Source organism: Natrix helvetica (genome assembly GCF_964273705.1).
Source record: "Natrix helvetica genome assembly, chromosome: 1".
Taxonomy (NCBI): Eukaryota; Metazoa; Chordata; class Lepidosauria; order Squamata; family Natricidae; genus Natrix; species Natrix helvetica.
In genome coordinates, this window is record NC_138548.1 from 79286740 (window position 1) to 79309924 (window position 23185).

General features: G+C 41.6%; 1 protein-coding gene across 8 annotated transcripts in view; it reads left to right on the forward strand.

Moving 5' to 3' along the window:
• The window catches only part of PACSIN3 (protein kinase C and casein kinase substrate in neurons 3), a 35787-nt gene extending 15247 nt beyond the window's left edge, over positions 1-20540 (forward strand). For 3 of the 8 annotated variants that reach the window (XM_081953479.1, XM_081953478.1, XM_081953476.1), the window contains exons 2-11: positions 7097-7197; positions 8273-8429; positions 10578-10813; positions 11331-11486; positions 12339-12514; positions 12728-12848; positions 13800-13933; positions 15557-15622; positions 16099-16259; positions 20208-20540. In XM_081953479.1, coding sequence (XP_081809605.1) covers positions 7144-7197; positions 8273-8429; positions 10578-10813; positions 11331-11486; positions 12339-12514; positions 12728-12848; positions 13800-13933; positions 15557-15622; positions 16099-16259; positions 20208-20323 — 1377 coding nt within the window. In that variant the 5' untranslated portion in view covers positions 7097-7143 and the 3' untranslated portion in view covers positions 20324-20540. Of the gene's footprint in view, positions 1-5724; positions 5880-7096; positions 7198-8272; positions 8430-10577; positions 10814-11330; positions 11487-12338; positions 12515-12727; positions 12849-13799; positions 13934-15556; positions 15623-16098; positions 16260-18755; positions 18810-20207 lie in introns of those variants that run through there. The other 5 variants (XM_081953481.1, XM_081953477.1, XM_081953482.1 and 2 more) reach the window with 5 other exon arrangements.
• Positions 20541-23185: the final 2645 nt, after the last annotated feature.

Below are 23185 nucleotides of genomic sequence, written 5' to 3' on the forward strand. Positions count from 1 at the left end.
CTGCACCATGGGGAAAAAGCAAAATTATTGACATTAAATCATATCTACGGTGGTGCATTTAATGACCTGAATGTACAGAACAGTCAGCACAAAAAAATGCAGTCCTTCAAATAACTTGGATTAAAGCATGTAAAGTTTGGAAGCCTTAGTGAATAGTTTAAATTAGATGTAGAAGGTAACAAGAACCACAGTTCCGTGATGAGGATAATGAAGCGTTTCTAAGTGGTTTGGCTCACTATATGTGCTGCCCTGTCTTGGGGCAGTTAAAATTTCCAAGCTATGTTCGAGGGCTGTCCTGTTATGAACACATTGCAAATACCCAACTGGGAGATCGTCAGCACATATATCACTGCCACTATGATTTTCTCTCCAGAGGAAAAAAATTAGCACAATTGATGATCAAAGCTAGTGAAAGTTTCCCTTTTACGGTATTATTATTGGTTTGTTGCACAATCAGCCATATGTTTAGACTGGATTTGGCATTTTTATCAGCCCATTCCAAAGACCTAGGATAGGCAGATGTTGATGTTGACAGTGTAAAGGCATCATAGGATGTAAGCTATTGTGAGTAAAACTGCCTTTTACAATTGACTGGTGGTGATTTTTCAAAGCTGATGATGTTTAAGTGGTATTCCAGTTGTTTTGGGATTGCACCCAAGGTGCCCATGTATTTTTATTAGTAGTAGTATGGATTATTAGCATTAGCATTATTAGTATTTCACCTTTATTGCTTTTGTAAGTAACTCAAGGTAGTGAACATGCCTAATATTCCTTCCTCCTTGCACATTTCCCACAACAACCCTCTGAGGTAGATTTGGCCAAGAGTTGACTGGTCCAAAGTTATACAGCCAGCTTTCATGCCTTAAAGCGGGACTAGAACTCACAGTCTCCTGGTTCTTTAACCACTAAATATTACAGCTGTAAATATTAATATATTATTTTTTGTAATATGATTCAATCTTAAAAAACATGATAGTATTCCAAATCCAAAAATGCATATCCAGTCTGATTCAATATGCAATTGTTTTAAAGACATCCCTCCTAATCATTAGTATGGCATACAAGTTGAGTTCCTGAAATCCTGCTCCATGGTTTGGTTGACTCTTCTCTGACATCCTTTTACCAATGTTTCTGCTATAGAAATATCATACTGTCCTTATGTGGTTAGATGTCTTACTCATGTTTTAAACTGGATTAGGCAGTTTGGAGGGGTATAAATTCCAAGGAAGAAGCTAAAAAATGCTGATTTCTGGCTTCTTTCTCAACTAGTTACCCCTCCCAAGGATTTGTAGGCTAGGAAATGAATCCTTGCTGATTTGGAAAAGATTGAGTCTTATATTTCTTTCCCCCCCCCAAGTTAAATTTGCTTATTAATTACAGATAATTATAGCATGGCAGTTCTGAAATGTAAAATACGTAGGTTTCCTAAAACTAAAAATGATATGCTTCCGTTGCATTTTGACCAATTGAAACATCCTCCAAATACAGACGCATGCAAACACACTACAGTAGCCAAATGCCCACTTTTTCTATGTATCTCTATAAATAAATTTATCACTAATTTCCATGACATCTGTTCACGTTGATGTTAGTAATATCCTAAGAGTCTTTTGTAACTAAAGAAGTCATAAAAGATTGCGCACACCATAGTGGTGCCTATAGATAAGGTGTTAGAGAGAGGTCTGTCATCTTAGGATTCATTATACAATAGGTCAGTTTTTATATTACCGTGCATTGGAGTTATTATATTTTAGAGTGAAAGAAGAATTGTCCTGAGTGTAAAAGAAAAGTTGATAACTGCTTAAAGTTATGTTTCATTTATATGTAAAAATATGTCAGGCTGAACTGCTCCAGTTTGGAAGTATTTAAAATGAGTATCTAAAACAACATGCAGATATAAACTTTATAGACCCTAATTTTAACACACATGCACACAACAAAGACACATACTTTTCCATATGCCAAAAACGTGGATTTTATTACAGCTAATAAAAACCATTTTCTTTTCTCTGTCTAATTGCCTCTTCCTGTTGCTTTCTCACATCTGCCCAGAATGTGCCTCTGAAGAAAGCTTATCATTGTGATACTTCTTACCAGTGGTGAGTTCCTACCAGTTTGGACTGGTTTGGCCAAACCAGTAGTGGTTTGCCGGCCTGGGTCACTGGAACCGACAGTGACCCAGGCCTGCCATGCCCCTGAACCAGTTCTCTGGGTGGCACCATCTTGTTTTTCAGTTCTGCATATGCACAGAACAATTTTAATTGCACAACACGCACACGAGCGAATTGGCAGTAGTGCCTGCCGGAACCCCTGCTTCTTACTACTGCTGCCACCAGCTACCTTGGGCTGGTAGGTTAACAATTGGGATCAATAATACTGCCAGCCCTATTGCTGACAAGGAGAGCTCAGATATTACATTTTTTAATACGCTTATCAAGTGCCTTGGCATCAGAGTATCGGTACCAAGAAGGGATTCCGTTTTCAGTAAATCTATAGAGAGCCAATTTGGTCTAATGATTAAGACTAGAAACTAGAAGATCATGAATTCTAGTCCTGTCTTAGGCACAAAGCCTGCTGAGTGATCTTGGTCCAGTCGTATCTTCTCAGCCCTAGGAAGCAGGCAATGGCAAACCACTTCTGAAAAATCCTATTAAGAAAACTGCAAGGATTTGTTCGGGCATTGTCCGAGAATCAGACACAATTGAAACAGAAGTGGGGGTGGGGAAGTCCAAGAAGAGACTCTATTTCCAGTGATACTATAGAGTCGGATAATCTATAACTAAACTTCCTTGACATAAGAGTCATAGCTGCTCACAAATAAGGAACAGAAGGGCAATTTAGTAGATGGTCATCAGAAAACTCTGTAAATAACGAACTCCTTCGAGAGCTGAAGGTTCAAGGCTATATATCTAGAGGCCTTGGTATGTTATTAAGTATTTCCTTGTGGGAACCATAAACAGGGAGCTGCTGTTACACTTGCTGCATATTGTTGAGTTCCAAGGGTCATCTGATTGACCTCTATGTGTGCAGCCTAGTGGATCCGATAGCTATTTAACTTGATTCAACAAAGTTTTCTCAGACCATTTGGATGTTTTCAGAGATTCTGTTCATTAGAAGCACATTAAAGGATGCAAAGTGCACATGAAAGAGGTGGGGTGGGGGGAGTTCCAGGAAGGACAGGTTTGCTGTTAAAAAGTTTACATTTTTTTTGTAACAACTTCTATACCAAATTTAAAAAATGTAAAGCAGGGGTGTCCAAACTTGGGAACTTTAAGACTTGTGGACTTCAACTCCCAGAATTCCCCAGCCAGCCATGCTGGCTGGGGAATTCTGGGAGTTGAAGTCCACAAGTCTTAAAGTTCCCAAGTTTGGACACCCTTGATGTAAAGGGAGCTGGACTCATCCCTCTGAGGTTTGTCATTAAAGCAGCATTATTTGTTAATACAGGACATGGCTTGATTCATAAGAAATAAATAATGTATTTGTGATTAATAAGACATTCATTCTTTGCATTCCCCTTTAAAATTGTGTTATATTTACTACATTTAGTAGCCTATGAACTAAAGAAAAAGTCCATTTGCTGACTCACAGGAAAACAACGTGACGTGGAAGGTAGCTAGGATATTTGTGCTTTTTATACCTGCCTTCTGACTCAGCCTTCTTTCTGAATAGATTGTGACTGTCTCGTAAATATTCAGCTATTTCCATCTCTGCCCCCATGTGGGATAGTCAATCTGGTCCCTTGATCGTGGGTTGAAAGTCTTCTTATTGCCCCCTCTGGCATGTAACCAGACACAGCTGAACAATCTTACGCAGCCATCTGTCTTTTTAGGGATAGTTTTAGGAATGCCCTCACAAGGCAAATTTCTAGTCCTTTTAGTTGCTGGAGAAGTTTAAACATACAGCATGTAATTGCTGGTCATGTCTTGAGGCACCCCCATTTCCATGGAGCATCAGTCAGGAGGGCACTGTAACTATGCTTGAGACACTCCCCTTACCGCAAACAAAGAGCTTTTCACTTTTTAGATTCACATGATGTTTGTTTAGTTTGTTTAGAATGTATTTGAATTAAAACTCATGGTGTCAAACTCATGGCGCGTGGGCTGGACGCGCCATGTGCTGGCCACGCCCATGCCTGGCTTAACAAAGGGGGGGAGTGGCAGATACATAACATGACGACAATGTGATGATGCAATTTTGACACCCCTGCTTGAAAGAGTGAAATAAATCATAAGGATTCCTGATTGTATTGGGAAAGGAATATTCCCTGCATATGAACTAACATAGCACTATCGAGAGCCACCTTAAATCAGCTTTATAAATAGCTGTTTACTTGGTTGAATTGTAAATAAATGACAGTTTTCTCTATCTAACGCTTACCCCCAAACATTCATTATCTGTATACAGTTTTTCTCTTTCCTTCACTTTACAAAAAGAATACAAGGTAGAACCAAATACTTTACTCTGAATTGATTTCAACAATGTTCAAAATACCAGGGGGCTAGCTGAACGTGCTGGCTCAGGAATTCTGGGAATTGAAGTCCACAAATTGTAAAAGGGCTACAGTCCCCCTCACCCCCACCCCACCCACTCTATGTGATAAAATCTCCATATGATAATCCATTACGGAAGCTGTAATTTTTGTATTAGGCTACCAAGAAACATATGGTGAAGTTGTTTGATTGGGGACAGTACAGTCCATTCCTTTGGCATTCTTCTCTTGACTTGTGGCTCTCTTTATAGGTTTCCAGTTCTGCAGGTTTCATTAGATTAGAGGACTATTCCTCAGGTTGGACTTCAGACTTCAGTTTAATAATGATGGGAAAAATGCTTGCAATTGCAGCTGCACTGTTCCTAAGCAACAGTTTGGAAACAGTTTTATTAATCGGGTGTGATTCAAGGTATTAATTATGACCTTTAAAGCGCTCCATGGCTTAGGCCCAGGGTACCTGCGAGACCACCTACTGCCACCAGTAGCCTCCCACCATCCAGTACGATCCCACAGAGTTGGCCTCCTCAGGGTGCTGTCGGCCAGACAGTGTCGGCTGGTGACCCCCAGGGGGAGAGCCTTCTCTGTGGGAGCGCCTTCCCTCTGGAATGAGCTGCCCCTGGAGCTCCGTATAATCCCTGACCTCCGGTCCTTCCGACGCGCCCTAAAAAGTTGGCTTTTCCAGCAAGCCGGCCTGGCCTGTTAATTTTATCTCATTTTTAAATGTATTGTCCTATAAATTGGGTTTGTTTTTTGGATATGTATTTAATTTCTTTTTAACTTTTGGGATGTGTGTTTTTTAATGTTGTACGCCGCCCTGAGTCCTTTGGGAGAAGGGCGGCATATAAATCCAATAAAACAAACAAACAAACAAAACAAACTGCTGATCCATTTCTGTGCCCACTTACCTTAAAAAGCCCTGATTTCTTAGCTACTGTGTCTGTCTTCCACATAAGCCCATGCCTGAAATGTATGGTTGGAGACCTTTTTCATTTACCCCTGGCTTCTAAATCTAGACAGGTGGTAAGAGATCCATATGGCTGTGCTGCTTCACTCATATACTATTATTATACATATATAATGTAAAATATATAATACTAGGATCGTGGCTTCAAAAAGTGCCAGAGGAGGAAGTAAGGAGGATTACTTGTGGCAGGTGCAAGAACTTGGCACAATCCCAGTCCTGGCTGACTGACAAGCCAAGTTTGTCTTGGCTCCTTCTGGTCTCAGGGTTGTTTTAGCTGCCTGACCGATACAGTCAGAAGGATGTATTTGAGTCAGACCAACTTGAATCGGCTGTAAAGTCATGTTCATGCGATTCTTTCCCAGCATATTGATCACGAAGAGCCCCGAGGCTTCCCTGCTCACCCTGGCATTGGTCCTGCCTTTGGTATGTAGCTGGTAGTGAACAGGGAATATTGCTTTCTGAGATGTGAAGCTCTTAACCAAAAGGTTTATTTATTTATTTTTATTTATTTCTTAGATTTTTAGACCGCCCCTCTCCCAAAAAGGGACTACTTGGTGCGTCTGAGTCTTCTGCTTAGCTCAGCAAATGCATTTAACTTTCTTAGTCACCTGGTTAGGTTAATGGCAGCGTCTGCTAAAAAGAAGACCATGCATTCTTAAAGCTCCTTCTGATACAACAGGATAAGGCTGATAGGGCAGCTTGCATTGTCTTTAACTTTCTTACCTGTTTAGGGGTGTCTTTCTCAAGGAAGACTTTGTGTTATGGAAGACATTGTTACAGAGGGTGGATATTCTTTTGCCAGAGGCCAAGTGAATATTTTTAAAGGGCGTGAAGGGGACTTTTTATAGACTGGAATGTACAGGGGGCAGTGAGCTGCATTTGAGCATGCATGCCAGTCTTTTAATGAGCTGTGGCATGTTGTTAGGTGGTAGTGGAATTATCAAAGAGATAGTGGAGTTCAGTACAAATCTTCATTTGCTTCTGAATTAGCCTTATGATGTCCTTATATATTATACTATGGCTTCCAGACTTCTCTTCTATTTAGGGAGTTGAAGTGGCCTTCATGTGATGCCAAAGCCCCAACGCACTGTTACATTTAAGCAGCTGAATGGCACAGCTCTGGATTCCTATGTGAATATATGGAGGGTGATGGAACAGTGAGGGAGAATTAGTATCACATTTAGTTTTTAAATAATTGCTGTTATCTGTTAGAGTTAAATGTATTCTATGTAAACATCTATGTATTACTCCTAGGCAAAAATATCATTTGCCTCCTTGCTGTAGTATATGTGTGTAATCATATTCACACATACCCATCCCCACATTTTAAAAGAGTCTCAAGCTGAGACTGCGTTATTTCAGATCTTTTCACTGTTGGGAACACTAGTCTATAGGTGATTAATACCTTCTTGGCATTGACTAGATGTCTTCTTCGCAGGCAGATGGTGTTGGTTATACTCATAAATGAAGCTTCTCTCGAAAAAGCACAAAGCTGTCTCATTTGTGTTCCTTGGGCAGTTGGTCTATATTGTTAAATTAGGGCTAGTCTATTTAGGGAGCCATGAAGGACTTTGTTCAACCTTTTGCTGAATTGCCATGTTATAATTTGTGTACATTTCTTTCTTTGGTTTTTTTTCCAGGAGCACCAAACTTTGCAAACATTTTGTGCTGCAAGGAAACTAGAGTGATGTCAGCGGAGGATGATACCGGTGGAGAGGCTCCCAGTGGCAGTTTCTGGGAGGTAAGAGCAGAGTAAACGAGAGGGAGGGTGCTGCTTCTCCAAGAGTTGGGGGAGAATCCTAGTAGAAGAACTAAGGTCTCATGGTCTAAATTCCTCTTGAAGAAATTCCTCTTGAAGAAAGAAGCAATGGGTGGAAACTAATCGAGGAGAGAAGCAACTTGGAACTGAGGAGAAATTTCCTGACAGAACAATTAATCAGTGGAACAGCTTGCCTCCAGAAGTTGTGAATGCCCCTGTCAGGCCTGCAGTTATATTCCTTTTTGGCTCTTTGGCCTGCCACACTTTCTATTATTTTCCTATGCTGTTTCATTAGTGTAGTAATTGGGAAGAGGGGGGGAATAGAATGGAGTAGAATTGTGGAATGTGTTATTGTCATTCCTTTCTAGAAGCCCAAGGTCACCTTTTGTCTCCGCACCTCGACACCTGACCGGAACCAGCTGGGTGGAGATGCCAGCATGGCCGAAGAGGATTGGACCATGTGATGGATTTATGGGCTTGGGGATAAGATCATGAACTTTCAACTGGGTGGAATCCTAGGAAGTTCTTCAGAATTGGGATTCCCTAGATGTGCCAACATGTCTGTCTTATTAAATTGGAACTTTATGGATAGCTCTGCCTTAGACTCTGATTTAATTCTGCATGATATTTTGGAACGCTGACAGCCCCAACACTTGAAATTTTTAAGAAGATGTTGGATAACTATTTGTCTGAAGTGGTGTAGGGTTTCCTGCCTAGGCAGGGGGTTGGAGTAGAAGACCTCCAAGGTTCCTTCCAACTCTGTTATTCTGTTCTATTCTATATTGAAGGCAGCCACAGCAGGCCTAGAGCAGGTGATTCAGATGCCATTTTTAATGGTGCCATTTTATGATTGTACCATTTTTAGCACTTCATAATAATAAAGTTTGACATTTGTGACCGTGATACACAAGCCGTCTATCTCTGCTTACAAGACTTGGAAATAATTCTGCAGCTCACAAGCATTACCCATGGTGTGGGGGAGTCTGATGCATTCTTCTGCTCTGAAGATACATCTCAGAAGAGGGCAAGTGTAACTGATGCTGTGGTCTAATTTCAGCCTGGCAATTACAAGAGGACAGTGAAGAGGGTGGATGATGGAAACCGGTTGTGCAATGACCTTGTCTCCTGCTTCCAAGAGAGAGCCAAAATTGAGAAGAGCTACGCTCAACAGCTAACAGATTGGTCCCGCAAATGGAGGACATCTGTGGAAAAAGGTATTCTAGAAGGAGTATGTGGCCATGAAACCAAAATTAAAACATTCGATAAATAAACATAAGAACTAAATAAAGAAAGATCACAATGGGGGAGATAGTATATATAACATACTGTGCAGGTTACTTTTCATCAGAAGATCCCCAGGCTCATTGGAAAAAACAGGTTTAAAGAGTTGTCTAAAATGTCAGAAGGATTGGGGCCCTTCTCAAGAGGGATGATGTTCCAATGGGGGAGGGGGTACCACAGCAGAAAAGGCTCATCTCCTAGGTCCTATCAAGTGACCCTTGCGGATGGGGCATGCCGCATGTAGGGTTGGGCTGCCGGGGGTTCACACGGGTTTGGGCAATCCTCTAGGATTCTGCCCAGTTCGGTGAACCCCCAAATGCCACCCCTGGCTGGCCATCTCCACCCTTCACACTCTGCCCCGCTCCTCCCAGGAGTCTCCACACAGCCTGTTCATCATGCCAGGTAATTGCAGGGCCCATGCGAAGGCTCGAGGAGGGGAGAAACGGACCTCCCAGAGGTTCTGGAAGTCCGGAAACGGGTCTGTTTCTAGCCTCCGGAGTCCAGGGGAAGCAGTTTTCACCCTCCCATAGGCTCGAGTAATGCCTCCGGAAAAAATGCCCCCCTCCCCCGTGGGGCAGGAGGCCGACTAGGTCACGCGCACCATGGCCATGCCCACCCAGCAATGGGGCAGCGAACCAGTTGCTGCAACTTTTGAAGGCCACCCCTGGCGTCACGCCCTTCCTGCTTTTCTAGAAAGAATTTATTTCTCCAAGATGTAACTTTGTGAAGTCAAGGAAAGCTATGTAGCATTTTGGTTTTAAGGTAAACATCTCACAAAGTCTGCAGGATGAACCTGGAGGAGCCGATACTGCTACTTCTACGAAAATGACCCATGGCTTTTTGCCAATGGCTTTTGAATAGGCAACTAAAGTTTGACTTAAATAGGAAGAAGCCAAGAGCCCATAACATCTGTCTTTGTAGAAGAGATAAAAGGCAAACTTGCATTATGTGCTGGGAAATCTGTGAGTGATAACCGTAGACGGGCAATAAAGTGACTTGGTGCAGGTTGATATTTATAGATATTGCTATCTATAGGAATTAAATCTTAATGGAGCAGAAATTAAACAAGATTTTGGTAACAAACGCTATCCTTATTTGTGTATGCTGTAGATCTACATCCCTCTTTCCTCTAGTCTAGTAGCTTAAAATGGTGCATGTTGTATCCTTTCCTGCAATTTTAACTCCATTATGTAAATTGACAGATTAATAGACACTTCAGTCTGCTGGGTTAACTGTATATATACATCCATACACATCCATGCAACTTTCATTCCATAATTTGCTTTAAACATTGGCGGGTTAAATATTTTGATAACAGATGAAGTTTGGCTACAGAACCTACTTCCTTTATATTTGGTATCCTTATACTGTTACCAAGGGATACGGTGGCTCAGTGGCTAAGATGCTGAGCTTGTCCCAGCTTCTGCCAACCTAGCAGTTCGAAAGCATGTAAAAATGCAAGTAGAAAAATATTGACCACATTTGGTGGGAAGCAGGGGTGGGTTCCTGCCAGTTCTAACCTCTTCTATAGAAGAGGCTCCACAAATCTACAGTGCCGTTTAGAACCGGTTCCAGCTCCCTCCCACCGCCCGTCTGCACATCATCAAGATGAAGAGTGAGAGAAGGAATTCTGGGAGTTGAAGTACACAAGTCTTAAAGCTGTCAAGTTTGAACACCCCTGGGCTTTTTTTTTCTAAAGGGTTAGGGGTGCAAGGGTCTTGTAACTTGACAGCTTTAAGACTCACGTGCTTCAAATGCCAGAGTTTCTGAGTCAACATTTTGGTTGCTAAGCAAGAATGTTGTTAAGTGAATTTCACCACATTTTACAAGTTGGCCATGCCCACCCGGTCACATGCCCACAAGCCACTCCCACCCGGTCACATGGCTGGCAAGCCACTCCCACGATGCAGGCCACACCTACAGAAGAGGTTCTAAAAAAAATTGAAACCCACCACTGGTGGGAAGGTAACATATTCTGTATGCCTTTGGCACCCCCTAGAGTCGGAAACGACTAGCACATATGTGCGAGAGGAACCTTTACATTTACCTTAGACTATTACACGGTCTTTCTTGATTCCTAGGACCTCAATATGGCACTCTGGAAAAAGCCTGGCATGCATTTCTGACTGCTGCAGACAAACTTAGCGAGATCCATCTAGAAGTACGGAATCGTCTAGCTGGTGAAGACTCAGAGAAGATCAAGGCTTGGCAGAAGGAAGTCTATCACAAGCAGTTGATTGGTGGCTTTAGAGAGACAAAGGAAGTTGAGGATGGATTTCGCAAAGCCCAGAAGCCCTGGGTGAAAAAGTTGAAAGAGGTGAATTGGAAGTGCAATCTGAAGATGGGTAAAGAGAAAATCAGGAGATTTACCATCCTTAGAATCCTGAAAAAGATAAATTGTTGATTCAGTCCACTGTAAATGTTTAGCCACACATTGCTGGACCTAATTCAGTTAGGGAGTAGCAGAAGTCATTGCAATATTTGGTGGAAAGCAGCATATAAAATGCACAGTTTAGGGAAAAGTGCCCCATGAAAAATAACACAAAGTCCCTTGTCCTTTTAAAAAGAACATCACATAATTCTGCCTAAATTTGACAGGACAGGTGTTTGATGCGTACCACTGGGTACATTCCTACTGGGGCATTGCTAAAAGGTAATCTGATTTTGAAATTGGCCAAATGGATACGTATGTTTTTGGCCCGGGGGGGGGGGGGAATTATAAATGGCAATTAATGTTTTCTGCTGCTTGTTGAATAATGTTATGTGTCACTGTGTCCTGAAAGCAACTCTGCTGAAATGCTTTATGTAATAATATTTAATGTATCTGTGGGAAGGTGGAAACTTCAAAAAAGAATTACCACGTTGCTCGAAAAGAGGAGAAAACTGCGCAGACACGAGAGAATCATGCCAAAGCAGATACTTCCACTTCCCAAGAGCAGCTGCGTAAACTGCAAGACCGAATGGAGAAATGTTCACAAGAAGTAGAGAAGGTAAGATTGTGCTTAGTTGAGAAAGTCTTTAATCCAAAATTGGGACTAATGGATTCTGCATAGCTGAAGGAATTCCATGTCTGGAGAGAGAGTAGCCCACCCCTATGGTCTTCAATTTTAATTCTTTTGGGAGGGTTCTATTGTTGACCGGGGAAAATCTCTAAAGCAGTGTTTCTCAACCTTGGCAACTTGAAGATGTCTGGACTTCAACTCCCAGAATTCCCCAAAATTGATGGCTGGAGAATTCTGGGAGTTGAAGTCCGGACATCTTCAAGTTGCCAAGGTTGAGAAACACTGCTCTAAAGATTAAAGAAAAATGGTTGAAGGTTCAGTTATGAAGAGCATCTAGATTAGCCCCTAAAGTAAGTGGAAGATTAAGATTGCTCTTTTGCATAAAGAAATCCAGGAAGGCAAAACACCATGTTCTTCCATGAGCAAATGCTAAAATGCTAAATAGTTCAATCTGAGTCTTTGGTATTTCTTCGTAGAACACAAAAGAACAATCAGTTCTGATTTAGTTTAGTTAGGTTCCTAAACTTTGTTTGCAGCAGGAAATTTCCCAGTCCTTATGCTTGCATTTTGTAAACAAATTTTATAATTTTGTAAATTATAATAAGCTCTGGTGGCACAGTGGTTAGAATGCAGTATTGCAGGCAAACTCCACCCACTGCCTGGAGTTCGATCCTAATGGGGCTTGAGGTTGATTCAGCTTTCCATCCTTCTGAGGTTGGTAAAAATGAGGATCCAGATTATTGGGGGCAATGTGCTGACTTTGAAAATCTCCCAGAGAGTGCTGTAAAGCACTATGGCCAGTATATAAATGCTCTTGCTATTTTGTTGGGTTCCCTCTAGAGCAAAGATCATTATGAGAAGATGCTGGAGGAACTGAACCACTACAATCCTCGCTACATGGAGGACATGGAGCAGGTGTTTGAGGGCTGCCAGGAAGCAGAGTGCAGACGCCTGTGTTTTTTCAAAGAGATGTTCTTGGATATGCACAACCATCTGAACTTGTCTGTCAATGACAGGTGAGAAATTGGAAGCACACACAGTGAGTCCTTCTATGCCCTTGAAAACACTTTGTGGGGTAAGAAAGATTTTGGAGGAAGATCATTCTTAAAAGGTCATATTTCTCTACACTAGCAACCATCATTCCTAACTTTTTTGTAACCTCTTTTCTCCCCACACGGAATGCTATTATAAAAAAACGTGTGATTGATGTCTGTATCTTCTAATTTCAGGTTCCATGCACTTTATCGAGATTTGCATCATGGAATAGTGGCCGCAGATGACCAAGAGGATCTGAAGTGGTGGCGCAGTACCTATGGACCAGGCATGGCTATGCACTGGCCTCAGTTTGAGGTAGAACTATCATTGTCTAAGAGGAAGTTATCGCAAAGCTTGTCCTCGATTAATTTCAGTCTCACCTTTATTATCCTACTGAAATTGAGGTCCAGTTATGCTGTGAAAGGGATGCAGTGGCTAAGATGCTGAGCTTGTCATTCAGAAGGTCGGCAGTTCAGCGGTTCAAATCTCTAGCGCTGCGTAACGGAGTGAGCTCCCATTACTTGTCCCAGCTTCTGCCAACCTAGCAGTTGGAAAGCATGTAAAAAATGCAAGTAGAAAAAATAGGAATCACTTTGGTGGGAAGGTAACAGCGCTCTGTGCGCCTTCGGCGTTTAGTCATGCCAGCCACATGACCATGGAGAGGTCTTTGGATAGCCCTATCTCCTCGGCTTTGAAACGGAGATGAGCACTGCCCCCTAGAGCCAGGGATTGAATGTGAGACATTTTCATTCAGATGCTTCTGAATAAGCAGCAATCCCTCCCTGTCCCCATAAAACAGAGCACTTAATTTGAAGACCAGTACACATGTGCGAGGAAACCTTTACCTTTAATGCTGTAAAAAAGAATAGTAATAAAATGTTTAGAGCAGTAGAAAGCAGACAGAACCTAGTCTTGTCAGCTAGAAATACCAGGGATTGAATGTGAGACATTTTCATTCAAGGCAGATGCTTCTGAATAAGCAGCAATCCCTCCCTGTCCCCATAAAACATAGCACTTAATTTGAAGTTCCCTCTCCCCATAGAATGATGTGGACAGGAAACCACTACATTCTAAGTTTTATTCCAAAGGGAGGGAAAAGATTATGTTACACACAAAAGTCAGCATGCCATGTTTTCTTTGACCCGTCTCTCTTTTGGGGATGGGGGACAGGCAAGAGGGCCAAGAAGCTATGAATTGGGGAAGTACTGTAGTCAAATAATGTTCAATATTCAGAAGCATTCAGGGATTACTTTTCCCCACTGCCAGGAATGGTCTCTGGAAGCACAGCGGGCAATTGTCAAGAAGGAGAAAAGTGGCAAAAGTGGTGAAGATGTCACTCTGACCAGCATTGTGCCTGCAGGAGATGGTGTGAAAGAGACCCCTCCAACAACCAAACAGAGGTAACAATTGCAGTTGTTGCAGCTCTTGAGCAGGGAACTCAATATCATTTATTTCTCAGAAGCAAAGATACATAAAAATGCATCCATCATTTTTAGCAGCTTATATTTTTTTAAATCCTTCTTAATTGAATCCATATTTTCCAAGGCCATTTCCTCAACAATGTTGCAGTAAATTCTTAGTCCAGCATAGTACCGTGTTTCCCTGAAAATAAGACAGGGTCTTATTTTCTTTTGACCCCTGAAATAAGCACTTGGCCTTATTCTTGGGGAGGTCTTATTATTTTTGAGGTGCAAGAGGTGGAGAGCATGGTCACCTAATGGCTGCTGCTATGTTGCAATATTTTTGGGGAGGGCTTATTTTTGGGGGAGGGCTTATTTTACAACATGCTCTCAAAAGCCTGATTGGGCTTATTATCCAGGAAGGACTTATTTTCAGGGAAACAGGGTAATATGGAACCTGTTACTCTTAAGAATTACCAGCAATGAAAGATGGTGGGTTTCAGTTCAGCAAGACGGTAAAGCAACGGTTGAACTAATAGAAGAAGGGTGAATTTGCATGCAATGCCTTTGTCTTGCTTGATGAGTTGGAAGAATGAAAATCTCTTAAGCTGGTCTCTGTGAATGAAGATTCTAGACCAGTGATGGCGAACCTATGGCACGCGTGCCACAGGTGGCACACAGAGCCATTTGTCAGGGCACGCAAGGCGCTGCCCTGTCAGCTGGCCAGCACGCACATGCGCGCTGGTCAGCTCACCCTTTTTTAGAGTTCACCCTTTTTTAAAGCCATTTTTTGCCCTCCCCAGGCTCCAGAGCCTTTATAGGAGCCTGGGGAGGGCGAAAAGAGCCTCCCCCGCTCCCCCGGAGGCCCTCCGGAGGCTTCATGAGCTTCCCTGAAGCCTCCGGAGCGCAAAAAAACAGCCCTACGGGCAAACCGGACATTCAGTAATGGACTTCCGGTTTGCTCGGAGGGTCGTTTTGACTGCTCCGGAGGCTTCAGGGAAGCATCCTGAAGGTCCCTCAAGCCTCCAGAGGTCTTCCAGGGGGGAGGCTGTTTTCGCCCTCCCCAGGCTCCTATAAAACCTCTGGAGCCTGAGGAGGGCAAAAAAAGCATGCAAAAAATGGGGGGGATCGTGCATTGCATTATGGTTGCGGCACGCCTGCACACGACCCCCCTGCGCTCCCTCCACTTATGGCACGTGAGCCAAAAAAGGTTCGCCATCGCTGTTCTAGACCTATTGCTGAATCTAAGGAAGAAAACTTTTCCAACTGAGCATCAGTAGCACTGGATTCTTAGATTGTTCTTTTCTTGGAACAGTTCATTTTATATAGAGAAGACAACCAAACAAGCACTGAAGTTGATAGGTGATAGAGATTCTAGATTCACAGTTGGATTCTGTACATCCAAAACTTGATCAAAGAATAACACCAAGCACGCTATTGGTACATATTTACAAAACTGAGTGTTGATACAATTTTACATAAGTCCTTAGAAAAGATTGTGTACTTCTGTCTGGTACTCCTGTACCAAAGTCTGCTTTCTTAACTGCCTATTCCTGGAAGATGAGGATTATGGCATGGTTTTATCTCCTTTCCAGTTTAAAGGGCTTGTTTGCAAATCCACAGGTTTTCACATCGAGAGGATCAAAACAGCCACTTCTATGACAACCTGAGAGCTTCAGCCTGTATGAAGTTAGTATGAAACTAAGACTTTTGAGGATCCCTGTCTCACTTTTTTTTTCCTGCTGCAGCTTTGTAGTTCAGAAATTGCACACCCTTCTTTCTTGCAAATGAGGATGTCCACCATCTCAACAATTATGTGGTTGCCCTCCAGTTAAAGCCAGATGCGTAGGCATTACAATGCTTACTAAAAATTCTGGGAGCTGTATTCCCAACAAATGAGGGGAGTATACGAATAGGAAAGCATGACACTATAATTTTCAAAATTGGTCACGGTTAGTTGAAAGGAGCTATTGCTGATGATCTGCCATTCTCTTCTCTACTTTAGTAACTTCCATGGTATCTCTGCCTTTCATCTTGTGATATCTGCCTCTTTATTCTCATTCTAGAACACTGCATGATCTGGGGAGAGGCGCTTTTTAAAAGCGAATTTTAAATTGCCTTGTTGTTTCCTACTCATTTTACCTTCTCTCCCTTTCTTTGCACAGTGGAGGGAAAGAAGAAATCTCAGAGTGGTCAGATGAGGACACTCCCAAGAAGTGCCTGGAAGTCAATGGGCATGAGGAAGATATAAAGGTACCAGGTGTGCGAGTGCGAGCACTGTATGATTACGCAGGACAAGAGGCTGATGAACTGAGCTTTAAAGCAGGTACAAATGCATTAACCTTCTAACATGCTTTCCATTGTGTTTGGGGCTGCTGGATGACAGTTCACTGCAAGGAAGATCTAGATGGCCCTAAGACTCTTATAATTGGACATGGGGGGGGGGGGAATTGAACCATAGGAGTTTGCTTAGGAATTGGGGAGGAAAGTCATTAAAATTAAAACAGTTTACATTGCTAGAAAAGATAGGTGATACACAATTTGAATAAATGTCATTTGCAGGTTCTCTCAAAATAAATAGGCTTGTTTTAAAGACATCTTAAACAATTAAAGGAGAATATTTGTAGCTCAGGGTTGAAATGGTGCCCTCTGAGCTTGTTTCTTGCAGATGTTTCATTATCCTAAGTAGGTAACATCATCAGTGCTACTCTAGCACTGATGACGCTATCTAGTTAGGGTAATGAAATGTCTGGAAGAAAACAAGCAAGCTCAGAGAGCACCAAGGGCCTCTCACCTTAAACAATTATTGTTATTCCTAAGGCATCCTATATAATTCAGGAGTCTCCAACTTTGGCAACTTTACGACTTGTGGACTTCAACTCCCAGAATTCCTCATGTCTGGCTGGAGAATTCTGGGATTTAACATCCACACCCCTTAAAAACATTGAAGGTTGAAAAACACCAATCTACACTATTGTGGGGGTTTTTTTCAAGCCAATGATACAGGTGTCCCTGTAATCCTTAATCATGGCTGACTGAGGAATTCTGGGAATTGAAGTCCACACGTCGTAAAGTTGCCAAGGTTGGAGGCCAATGCTATATATGGCTGGGCCATGTCAGCTCTTGTGTCCCTTTCAGTATTGATGACAAATGACCTGTGTTTCTGTGTTATTTGAGAATGTTCTCTTGCTCATAGCAGGAGAAATAGAAAAATAGAAATAAAAGCTCCGGTCTGTTGCCCACTTGAAAAATTGGACACAAGCATCTTTGAACAGCAGCTGGCAATGCCTGGAAATGAGTACCCATTGATATAACTGCACTGTATAGGATTATGTGCCTCACCCAAAGCAGAGATAGCCATTGTTGCTCCCAGAGACAAGATAATCTAAATGTTATCCCACTTCTACTTCTTTGCATTCCTGAATGGTTATGAGTAATGCAATGGAAAGGTTACAGTACCATTCCACCAGGGCCACAGCCTTGCCATACTGTTGAAGCCAAACGTCTGTATTCTTAATCAGATCCCTGTGGTTTTAATGATAAGGTCCCATTCAGGAATAACTGTCATCTTTTCTATATCAGGGCAGACTGAAGAGTGTCTCCGTTGGGGCCATCTGGATGTTAGAAATATTGTATTTCTGCTTTATTTGAAGTTTTATTTTGCTGTTATGTGCTTGTCCCCTTCTTTTTATATTAACTTTTTTTCAAGCTGAAAACTGGAACTGCATGAATCCTATACGTGAACTGCTCATTTGTTGTAATACTAATTTATTTTGGCTTGATGTGTCTGTGATAATATGATATGATATATATTCCTTGTAGCATGAGGCTGCTATAAGAAACTGAATCCAGCCCTTTTTTTGGCCATCACTTCGGCATTCCAAATTCTGCCTATATAACTTTAGTGTTCTGTTTTACATCCCTTTTCTACAGTGGGAAAAGACAGAAAGGAAGCAGTTGATTTTCTTAAAAGTTCCTTCAGAGCTTAGTCGACAATATGCTTGCAAACAACAGTAACAGTTCACCTATTTGTGTTTGCTCTACAGCATTCATGTCTTGTTTCTAAGTATTTAGAGCAAAGAGGCAAAGTTGGAAGCCTCCCAGAATCATTTGGGAAGCAACTTATACATTAAATAATTTAAACTAGTTCTCCCTACCCTTCATATCATGGGTGGAAACTAATCAAGGAGAGAAGCAATTTAGAACTGAGGAGAAATTTCCTGACAGTTAGAACAATTAATCAGTGGAACAACTTGCCTCCAGAAGTTGTGAATGCCCCAACATTGGAAGTCTTTAAGAAGATGCTGGATAGCCATTTGTCTGAAACGGTATAGGATTTCCTGCCTAGGCAGGGGGCTGGACTAGAAGACCTCCAAGGTCCCTTCCAACTCTGCTATTGTATTGTATTGTATTATATTTCTGAATTCCAAACCCTAGCATCACTTATATTTGGTCATATTGCCTGGGATCTTATGTTTTGACAAATATGGAGGGCCACAAACTCCTCATTTTAGCTTATGGGAATGGGTTCTTTCTCTTTCTCTTTAGAGGCATATTTTCTGATAGAAATTCTACTGCTGATGATACCCATAATAATCTTCCAGTATTAGTACAATATAAATGCATGATATATGAAGGAGAAAAACCCTATTTGTCAGTTTCATTGCATGCATTTCATTAAATTTAATTTGAAGCTGATATTTCTTCTTAAATGCAAAATTGAAAAGTTATAGTGCTTTTTTTAACACAGTGATTATAGTTTTTAAATTGTTTTCAAGCTCAATAATTGAATCACCTTTTTTTGACATCTGCATATTTTTAGTAAACCAGAGAAGCCCTATATAGGAATGCTCTAAGTGTTAAAGAACTTTTTGAGGTACTGTTCTATAAAATTACTTTTTTCCCCAGCAGGCTTTTTATATTACAGCTGTACATAGAATAGAAGCTAACACTATTGAACCTGATCACAGATTCTTACCTGAAAATAAAACACATCAGTTCGCATTTCAAATGACTTCAAATAATAAGACTTAATGTCCTGGGCTGATCCTATTGGGCCTGTTCTTAATAAATACAACCCTGGTCTTGAGAATGAATAAGCACATTACACAAATTGCAAAATTGAATTAAATGACTTTGTCAATTAACTTTATGGGGACAAAGTTTGGTCAATAAATATACCTATTCTTGTTTAAAATTCACCTCATGCCCAGCCAGTCAGCAAACTCCATATTTCATTCATACTTCTTACCTCCTTCCAACATCCACCATTGAAACAAAACCTCAAAGATTCTGCAAGGTGCCTACAAAGGTATCTTCTATAAAGATGCCTTTGTAGGCATCTTGATTTTAACCTGATGTATTAATGAACTTGGGGAAAGAAGGGAAGAGATGGTGGCTAGGAAACGATCAGACAAGAGAGACAGTAGCCCACAGTCACTTAAAGGCCAGAGAAAGAAACTAAGGAATGACCTTCCCTAACAGATTAAGTAGTTAAAAGCAGAAGTGGGAGGTTTGTACCTTCAGACTTGCAAGGTTCTATTAATTAGCATTACAACAAGTAGAATTTATTCATCTTGTCATTCTTCCTGTCTGGTTTACCTGGGAGGACAGACACTTGCCTCTGACACATAGTGGGGGGGGGGGGTTTAGTGGAAAATAGGCAAAATTAGGTAAGGTCCCTCAACCTATCAGTGGTGATGTGCTCTGGTAAAGAAATAGCAGTAGTAAAGTAGTAGTAGTAGTAGTAGTCGTAGTAGTAAATGGTAGTTAGTAATTCAGAAAGTGACAGCTACTTTTGTGCTGGCTAGGAAAACAAAAATGGCAGAACATTAAAGTCCTGGCCATTCCACATTGGACACTATAAGGGCTAAAACCTGAACAAAGCAATATGGAGAGAGGTTATGGCTAAGTTGTTTATGTGAAAAGAATCAAGCAAGTGCTGGCATATTTGGAAACAGATTGACTTGGAGAAAATGTGGGCATTTGGCAGAATTAGAGCCCCGAAGGATCAAGGATCACCTACTTATGTTTTCTTTATTTTCTGCTCAAAGTCCTTTTCCTTTGGGCTGTTGACAGAATTAGATACATAATTCTTGCAGCAGCATCTGGTACACCACCTCTTTCATCTTCATCCCCTCACCCACTTCTTTGGGGCTTCCTGTGTGCATGCAGTTAGGCTGAGGGTTTACCTGCTCACATACACTCCTATGCATGTGACTTATCAGAGCAGCCGAAAAGAGGTATCTGTTGCTGATGTTTTGTCTTTTTGCAGGAGAAGAGCTTATGAAAATCAGTGAAGAGGATGAACAGGGATGGTGCAAAGGCCGGCTTCAGACTGGTCAGGTTGGACTGTATCCTGCTAACTATGTAGAAAAGGTCATTTTGTGATTGCTTCTCCCTTCCCATCACTGCAACCACCCTACAAAGTGTATTGTGTGATGAGTTTTTGCTGAGGTCCCAAATCATGGGCTTCCAACTTGCATACAAAGAAACAAATGAAATTATCTGGACCTTTCCGGGAATATTCTTTTCTTGTAACCAGTGCTTCATTTTAAAATATCTAGAAATATGCTGATTTTTTTTCTAATAAAGAAATGTAACATTTTCTGAATCTCCTGTGTACTGCAGAAGAACGGAAAGGAAAGGATTCTGTAAAGAGGCAAAATATCTATTTGAGGTTGGATGTAGTAGAGAATTCCATAATAATCACAGTCAATTCAACATTGTCTTCCTAGCTATTGCTTCAAAAGCAAACTTTATGGGGAAGAGTAATTTAAAATTACTACTCTTGGATCAAAATTATAGAGCCATCTTAACTGAATGCCCTTCATTACTGGCACAAGTTAGCACAAGCCATGTAAGCTATTACTTCCCACACCCAATATTAGGAAGTTAAATTTTGACTTACTGTCATAGTTGAGGGATAAGTTATTCGAGCATAATTACGTACTATAAGATACTGAATTCATTTTAAGCATTTTTTTGTGAATTATTTAAATAATGATTGCTTTAAATGTAAACACTGGATCAAATAATACAGTATTTGCCTTAATGATTTCAAATATAATTTAAAATATGTAACCTACTTTACATCCCTACTGAAATGCAGCAAATGTTTTGAATATATTCATATTCAAACTTGACAACTTTAAAAACATTTTAGTGAAAACAAATGAGCAAGCTCTGGTTGGATTATTTTTATATCAGGGATGCAAAACCCCAGATGATAACAAAGAGAAACAAAAAACCCTCATGTCATTAATTCTTTCTATTGTCTGATTTTTTTGTATCATAGATGTGGTTAGTCCTATTATTAAGGAATAATTCAGCTTTTCAGCCAAAAACTTATTTCTAATGTTCCAATTCAGTTTGACATTGTGACTTTGAAATGAGACCGCTTGTCACAGCCAACTCACCGCAGCTAACCCAGTGCAACGATCTCGCGGTGGCCATCTTGCTGATGACAATTCACCACGGGGCAATTCACTGTGGCCAACTTTCTGTGGGACAATTCTACGTGGGATAAATCGATGCAATAAATATTATCTGCTGCTGTTTATTTGACATCATTTCCAATGAGAAAAATAAAAATAATGTAGAAGAAACAGTGGCATATAACATTTATCGTGTTGGGTTATCCCACATGGATTGTCCTGCAATGAGTTGGCTGTGGCGAGAATCACTGAGTTGGCTGTGGTGAGTTGGCCATAGCGAGTTGAGCAGCAGTGAGTTAGCCACAGTTGTCATAGACACTTCTGGCTTTGCCCTGTTTGACATTCTGACCCTTCCTCCCTTCCTTTTCTCCCTTTCTCCCCGCTCCAATCCAGCTCCATTCTAAGTTGTTTGCTAAGAGATTGAATAGGGAAATTCATGTAGGATAAGAATAAGCAACACAAAAATGCTTATGAGGGAGCAATTAGCTTTACATCGAACACTGATATTGATATTCTTCAATTAAGGCAACTTGATTAGCTAGGTCATTGAAGAAACACAAGTCTCTGCTGATTTACATATGTCACCTGGACATGTGGCTGTCCCCAGCTGGATGAAAGCATTTGTGAATCTTGGCACAGTTTTTGTACCTGACTGGGGAAACTGTTCAGTTGTGCTGACTCCAATGAAGCTATGGCACTCCAGAGCAGGTACCAATTTGAAATCTGGAACTCAACCCCTTCATACAGACTCAGATAATATTTCACTGATAATAGTTGCCAGCAAACTGCTTTAGCTTGGGCCCGCTGCAGTCTTGCCCAAAGTTATCCAGACCACTTGCTGTTAGATACTTATACCAACTACAGTGGTTTCCACCAAGGTCCTCTGTTCTGGCGGGAACAGAGGTTTAATCCTATTGGTCGAAGGGTCTGACAGCTCCCTATAAAAGGGCTGCTGTCAGACTCAATCTTTGCTGGATTGTTCTTACTTGTTGTGTTATAATAAAGAGCTGTTGTTACCGTTAAGCCTGTGTGTGCCTATCCATTACCCAATTTAGCACTGGAGACGAAAGTGGGATTGGAAGGCAACTAGGCGAACCGAAAAGAACGTAGCGATCCAGCAAGTACATCTAGCCCAGAGCTCAGCGCGGCTTCGAGCAGCCATTTTTGAGCGGCAAACTCAAAACGCCATCAGAACACCAAATGGCCATGTATGCCCCACCAACTCCGTATGACCCAGTCACTGAGCACTGGGACTCGTACATGCTACGATTTGACTGCTTCCTCGAGGCAAACGACCTCATGGGCCTTTCTGAAGGCCGCAAGAAAAACATGTTCCTCGGGTAGTGTGGCCGGGAAGTGTTTTGAGACGGCAAAAGACCTCTCTGAGCCGACACCGCTCCAATAAGTTGCCTGGTCCGTGCTCTAGCAGACGCTTAGGACTCATTACACACCTAAGCCGTCCAAGCACCTTCGCCGGCATGAATTCAATATCAGGAATCAGAAGGAGGGTGAGTCGATTAACGAGTATGTTGCTGCGCTCTGTAAGGCTGCAGCATATTGCGAATTCAGAAACTTAGACGAGCTGATTCTGGACCGCATAATATGCGGTGTTCGGGACATTAATTTACAGAGGAGGTTGCTCGCAAAATCAAACACTCTGCAGATTGCCTTGGACAAAGCCAGGGCATCAGAATCAGCCATCAAATCAACTGAAAGCTTGCTCCAAGAAGCGCAGAAAAGCACACGCGTTCATCGCGAGGCCGCAGAGCCCGAGAGTTCTGAAGGAGAAGAAGATGACAGCTGCCGCATTCGCAGT